At 37.3% G+C, this 7,244-nt stretch overlaps 1 protein-coding gene across 1 annotated transcript in view; it reads left to right on the top strand.

The window, feature by feature from the left end:
- CAMTA1 (calmodulin binding transcription activator 1) overlaps nucleotides 1-7,244 on the top strand; it is a 1,095,522-nt gene that overhangs the window by 18,732 nt on the left and 1,069,546 nt on the right. The window contains exon 2 of the mRNA XM_045299056.1: nucleotides 4,308-4,377. Within this exon, the coding sequence (XP_045154991.1) occupies nucleotides 4,308-4,377 (70 nt within the window). The remainder of the gene's footprint in view (nucleotides 1-4,307; nucleotides 4,378-7,244) is intronic.

Below are 7,244 nucleotides of genomic sequence, written 5' to 3'. Positions count from 1 at the left end.
AAGAAATGTTTTGAGAGAATGATGATGGCAACAAATGTACAAATGCGCTTGACACAATAGATGTATGTATGGATTGTGATAAGAGTTGTACAAGCCCCCAATAAAATAATTCTTAAAAAAAAGGCTTGGTATACAATTAGGTTCATATGTCTTTTTTCTTGAGTTTTTGTACTACTATCACCTGCTTACTATTTTAACCTTTAATTAGTTACATATTATTTCTTAGCATGTTTTTAATATTATTTCATTAACTAGACAGACAGTTTTGGAAGGCAAGGCATGTATTTTATGGAACATCTCTCTTTGCCACTTAAGGCAGACATGGGACCCCATACTTGACCGAGTGACTATCTATATAGCTTCTTTGAATAATTGTGCTTGGGCATTCTCCTAGTTTTGTACTGTGGTTTGTATTAGCACACCAAGGTGCTATTTTACTTATTAGGGATTCATGGAATTAGGCAGTAGAAGAATGTTAGGGCTGGGGGGGTGGGGTTCATTTTAGATGGCTGATCTCATTCCTGGTCTTTAACTTGATTATGCACTCGTGGCCTAGAGTTGATTCTGAGTTGTGGTGATCTGGTGCATGTGGGTTGCAAGATTGTAATCTTTAGGGAAGCAAACTGTCACATCTTTGGCGTTCGGAGCAGCTGATGGGTTCCAGCTGCTGACTTTTCAGCTAGCAGCCTCATGTTTAACCCTTGCTCCACTAGGGCTCCATGATTGAGTACCTAGTACCTCCTTATCCAATTGTGCCCATGGATGACCTCATCACCATCACAAGGGGCTTGTTAGAGACCTCACCTATGCCTGTGAATCAGAACCTACATTTTAACAAAATCCTCAGCTGGTTGCCCTGAGGAAGTGCTGCTCTTGCTCAGCCTACCTTTGTAATAATGAGAAACCGGCACTCAAAGTTGCCCAGGGTCACACAGGTGTTTGCCTCAGTGGCTCACATGTTGTATTACTTGGAGAACCTTTGAAAAATGGTGTTTCCATCCCTAGAAATTTTGGCTTAGTTGGCCAGGAATGCAGCCTGGGTATGAGAATTTCTAACATCTCTGTAGATGACTGTGCTGGGAACCAAGGCAGAGAATGCCTGATACAGGCGTTCTGCTTGCCCTCCCTAATCAGTAGTTCCGTCGTTACATCACACCACGTGGTGCATCGGCTCTCAGAAGTGGTGTTCACTCTCACCTGACTGTTCATGCACCACTCTGCTTAGTTTCCTGCGTAGTGTTCATAAGGGAACTGCTTACCGCTAGCCTACCCCAACTAGTCAGGTCCACCAGGGCAGGAACCTTCCAGTCTTGTTCATTGCTGTACCCTAGCTCATAGGATAGCGCCATGTCAGGTTCTTGCCTCGTATTTGTAGAGCAAATGAGAGAAGCTGCAATGGAGAGAGATGTGTTTTTGGCATAGGAAGCTCAGGCTGCAGTAAATGCACCCAGCAGGGTGGCCTAACTGACTGAGTCTCCAGCTTCTTAGAGCCAGTGCTTTCCTTTTTATTCCAGACCCATCTGGAGCTCGGTGCCTAACTTTGAAGACCTGGTGTTTTGAGGGTAGAGTGATGCAATTCCACTTGCAATTTATGGAAGTGAATTTCTTTTCTAGTTAAAATAGCTATTAAGACCATTTAAATTATAAGAGATGTAAGAGCCCCAATAAGACGATCTCTTTAAAGAAAAAGACCATTTAAAGCTTACAGCTTTGGAAACTCCATGGATCCGTTCTACCTTGTCCTGTAGGGTCGCTATGAGTTGGAAGTGACTTGATGACAGTGGGTCTGGTTTTGGCTGAGTGCGTTTTTTTGGTGTGTGGTTTATTTCCCTTTTTTACACTGGCAGTGCTGCAGAGAAAGCATCGTTGGCTGTTGCCCTTGATGTTTCTATTACGTATGCTGTTTATTGTGTAATTCTTGTGAATTAATATTTGGTATAGTTTACCACTAATGTACTAAAAGCCAGCCTTTGAAGTCAGGAATAAAGATCCACCGTGTGCCCCATGGCTTTTCAGAACCTCTGATGTCAAACTCTTGTTGGAAACCTTGTTCAGTACACTGTTTCTTTTGGTCATAGGAAGCCCCCAAGTGTTAATCCTTGAGTGGAAGACTTTTTAAAGACATCATAAATTTTCAATTCAGAAAATACTTTCCAGTAAGATGAGATGTTGCATAAATGGTTAGTTAATAAAGTGACCAGATTTTAACATTGGTAAAGCGGGACACCATTGATAAGACTAATATCTTGGCGAAATAGCCACATGGCAGCCGAAAACTGTCTACCCTAGCTTGTCGTGCATTCTTTCCTAAAATTGGGACTTTTTTTAAAATGCTGCAGAACGCTGGAAAAATTGTTAAAAATTGGGACTGGCCCCCTAAAAGCAGACGTCTGGTCACCTTAGGTTAGTGGGCTGTTGCTGGTGACGCCTGCAAATGCTACAAGAAGTCCAAGTACTGCTGACTTTTATAACACCCACTTTTCATAATGCGTTCTAAGTCCACACTCAGTCAAGAGAAGAAACTAATGTTGTATTTTTAAAGGATACAAGGATTCTGAGGTTAGTCCATACTTACACAGAGCTTCCTTAGGCCCTGAAGCTATTATCACAGGTTAAGTGATTCAATCAAATAGGGGAAAGGTGGTGTAAGTGCCAGAGCAAGAATTTGCCAGAAGCAGAATAGGTAGAATTAGGGAGCTGATAGTTATCTTGATAGCGTGGAGTTATATTATGGAGAAAATTTTATTATATAGACCTTGATAGGAATGTGACTTTTAGAATCTTGATGATGGATAAATGGGAGAGGGGCAAAAGTAAAATTTAATCTGATTTCACTTCTCTTTAGCACAAAATATTCTAATTGTTCAGCATTTTATGTTTGTGTGGATACTTCTGAATTGAAAGTACTTATTTTTTTTAAAGGTATTCTAATTTTTGTGTGTGAAAATACCTAGGGTTTAAAAAGGTTTGTGGAAAACCAGAATTAAAAGATAAGGGAATTTTCCCATGAACTTTTTGATACTCTCTCCCATGGATGCACTGTTTCAACAAATTCTGTATGTACAGTTTAGTTATCATTATCTTTAATCTTCAGGTTGCATATTTTTGACTGCCTTATCTCATTTAATTCTCCCAGAAACTCTATGAGCCAGGAAAGAGGTCTTCTTTTAACTTTTGGTGAGGTGATACAGAAAGATTAAATCACCTTCAAAAGGTCAGCTCATAAATGGTAGAACTGGGCTCTTTCTAAATATGTGACATTGAGGGTGATTGTCACACTTATAAAATGTCTTTGATTTTCCAAATATGTAAACAATATGGTTTATAATGTAGGATGAATAGTCTAAAGGTTATTTAATAGTGCACACAAGCATAAATGGTATTTTTAGGGCTGAAGGTAATTGGGCAGCATGACTAAAACTTTTTTCTTTAACCATTTTTTGTAGGTTTGTATATGAAAATGTTAATATTTTATTTAAATGAAGCAGCTGAAGAACAAGGGATATTGTCTTCCAGCTTCCTGCTGATTTACCACCTCTACCATACTCTATTGGCACCCCGATTCTTTTGGATGAGTTGGGAGCTGGGCTTACTGTTGGGAAATGGTTAATAATGTCATTGAATATTGACTGAACTGCAAAATTAATATGGCCTTGGTTCTTCTTAGTAAAAATTTTACTGTATGTATAATACATCTGTTTCCCATTTAAAAAACACCACACAAGTAAAACACATTCACCAATAAATCTTTTTAGATATACACACACATTTTAAAGTTTGAAACAATCTCAAGCCTGCAAAAAAATTGCAGATGTGGTGCAAAGAATCTTTTTTTCCCTAGAACGATCTGAGAATAAGTTCCTAATATAGTACTCATGACCTCAAATATGTCGATCTGTATTTCCTACAGGTATGACCAGTCTCCTTCAGCCACAATACAGTACTCAAAATCAGGAAGTTAACATCGATACATTTCTGCCACTGAATCTGCAAATCTGTTTTGCCAATTGAGTCAGTGGTATCCTTTGTAGAAATAGGTCCTGTCAGAACCTTGGGTTGTATCCAGTTGTGATGCCTCTTCAGTATGTCTAATTCAGAACAGTTCTTGGCCCCTTTTGACTTTCATGACCTTGATACTCTTGAAGAGTACAGGCAAACCATTTTGTGGAATGTTCCTCACTTTGGATTTGTCTGATGTTTCCTCATAATTAGGTTCAGGTTTTGCATCTTTGGCAGGATTATCACAGAAGAGCCAGTATATATCTTTCTTAAAGATTAGTATTACATTTTATTTTCTGTTTCCTTAGAGCGTTTCCCAAAGTGTATTCTGCGGAACTAGCACCTACTGTGTTCTCAACACCGTGCCTCCTATAGAAGGTAGGATGAAAAGCTTTTGACTTAAAGGAAGGGGGTGGGCTTGGCAGTGAGAGTAATTCCATCATCTTAGTGCAGCGAAATAACCTTTGACCAGGACTGAGAAGACCTGGGTTCTGCCATTAACTTGCTGTGTGATCTTAGATGAATTACTTAATCCTCCTGGGCATAGCAACAATTATACTCATCCCTTAAGTTTCTCTGAGTATAAAAAAAGGCAAAAGGGCTTAATCACATGGAAAATTCTAAGCACTGTACAAATGTTAGCTGCAACAACTGTTTTATATTTCTTGGTGTCATATACCAGGTTACTTGAAGTAGGAGCTGTGTGGTATTGCGGGGAAATCCACAGACCCATCTTTGAATCTGATTGAGCCCAGATTATTAGCCAATTAATTATTAGCCAGATCTTGGGCCAATTAATCTGAACCTCAGTTTCCTCATCTATAAAAGGGTGGTGGTAATTATATCCTGATGGGTTACTATCAGGATTAAATGAGAGAGTGCCTTATGTGTAGTAGACTCCCACAGATGTTTATCTTTTGGTAAGCATTAGACAATAGATTTGTTTTATTGCATGTTTTTCAAAAGGAATGGAATGAAATGCAGGAAATGTGTGGGGAGGATGCCTGGACATCCAGATTGCAGCCACGGTTGCAGAGCTTCGTGCCTCTACCTTATCTGCTCTCACTATTTTTAAAAAATTGAAAATGTAAATGTAGATAATGAGAAACTGATTGATGAAACTGAGTTATGAGTTGAGCTAAACCCAGACCAGAGATCTGACATTATGATTGCCAGGAAGAAGGTAAATCTGGGACACCCCAAAATAGGGGAAGACTTGATGATCACACAACTTCAAGAAGAGGAAAGGGGTCATTGAGTAGCAAAACTAATTATGCTTATCTTTTCAAAACCGATCATTATTTTTTAACTTTTAAAGTATTTTGGATAATTATGATTGTGTTGATGGTAATTCATCTAGGAGAATTTCTTCAGAAAAGAATGAGAAGTCAGATTAGTACTTGGCACATGCTTGATGCTTAATTAATAATTTATTTTGAACGAACATAGGTCGTAGGTTTGTAATGGCAATAGTTGGCTGCTGTGAACTCTATGTTGACTTGAATATAACAATATGTGCTTATGTTTTTCTGAGTCAGTTCCAACCCTACTAATTAAATCTAAGCACATAATAATTAGAGCTAAACAGAAAATTGTAGAGCTTCCTTTTAATTTTTCTACTCCAAGTTGTTGATCAAATATATTCCCAATAAGGGTTAGCATTTTGATACACTGTTATACCAACTTAGTTTGAATAGTTCATACTAGGGGTTGAACGATTAATCATAATCAACCTGATTGAATAACTATTTGTAATTATTCAGAAAACCAAATTACCTAATTTTATTAAGTATGAATCAAAATAGAATGGATGCATCATTTCCAGGTTAGAGTTAATATAATTTTCCTTGCTGAAGTCAGCAGAGTGTTCAAGGAAAAAATCAAATGAATTCTTTTGGATTTAAATAAAGGATTTGACAGTGTGAATCTCAGTTTTTAGAAACAAAACATGAAAACAAGGAGTCTACTTTTTGCCTAATTAACATTAAATGAATGAGCTTTTTAGTAATTTTTAGAATGTCTTAGTTAAATTATATTATGTCTCTGAAATTATTATTTGGGAAATATTTGACGCCTGACTAGGAAGGATGGTTCATTCTCTAGAATTATAGCTGTCAGCTAGGCAGATCATCTGTCAATTTCAAGAGCGTCACTAGTTATTTTTATTGTGAAGTAGACTAGAAAATTATTTTGTAAAGCCATATATCATGCATGCACATTTTGTTAGATAATGATAATGAGATATATTACTGCCATTTGGTTGACAGTACCATTTTGCAGTGTCAAAGTTCAACTATTTGGGTTAAATACTGAGGTGCAGTTGAAACCAAGTATACTTTGTTTGTAGTACTAACTCAAGATCTTGTATAAAGACATAAAAGACATGTATATATACCTAATTACTTTAACATTACAGTTATTCCAAAAGACATTAAAAAGAAGCCTTTAATTGAAAGATATTTTTATGTATAGTAGAATGATTCTTTTATAGTGCAAAAGCGAAGTTACCCCATATACTTTAACTGGATAGACTGAAGCACAGGAAATTTGAAAATTTGGAAATTTGAAAACACAGCAAATTTTAATACTTTGCCAATTTGAGTCCCTGATATTTTTTCTGCAGTATTAAATTGCCATCTCCATAATCCACAGTGGGAAAATCCACCTATTGTTCTGTTTCTTAAAAACATTCAGTTTATATTCAGTGTGAATTTAAAGCTCTGGAAATAGCACAATTTAAAAACTGATTAAGGGGAACCCATTGGCCTGTCATACTTCTGTTCCTTTTGAACCCATGGCTGCCCAGGCCCTTAAAGTGCTGTATTTAGAAACTTTATTGAGACAGTGCTTACACAGCCATTCTCCTTTTCCTTCTTGAAGCCTCTGGGCCAATTCAACACTGCTTGATTTGGTGTCAGCGTGGAAGACTTAAGAATTTTCAATAGCAATTAGTTATGCTGTTGAAAAGAACACACACAGTGTATATTATATACAGACTGCATTTATATGATGTAATCATGTGCACACATGCATAATACACACATATACAGGCTATATAGTCACACATGCATTGTAGGCCAAGGGCAGCTGCCTTCTTCAAGGAGGCCTATATCAGGTTGTGCTCGCAAACCCATTAATAGGAACTGGGGTTTAATATTCTGTTTATTATTGTTCAGAATTATGCTTTCAGCAAATAGATTTCTCAGAGATGTGATTACTAATATATAATTCAGTGTGACCCATTG

Source organism: Echinops telfairi, unplaced genomic scaffold (assembly GCF_000313985.2).
Source record: "Echinops telfairi isolate 266 unplaced genomic scaffold, ASM31398v2 ScPeMD7_7457;HRSCAF=8495, whole genome shotgun sequence".
NCBI lineage: Eukaryota > Metazoa > Chordata > Mammalia > Afrosoricida > Tenrecidae > Echinops > Echinops telfairi.
The sequence above is the reverse complement of the archived record's forward strand: the minus strand, read 5'-3'. Positions and strand labels throughout refer to the sequence as shown.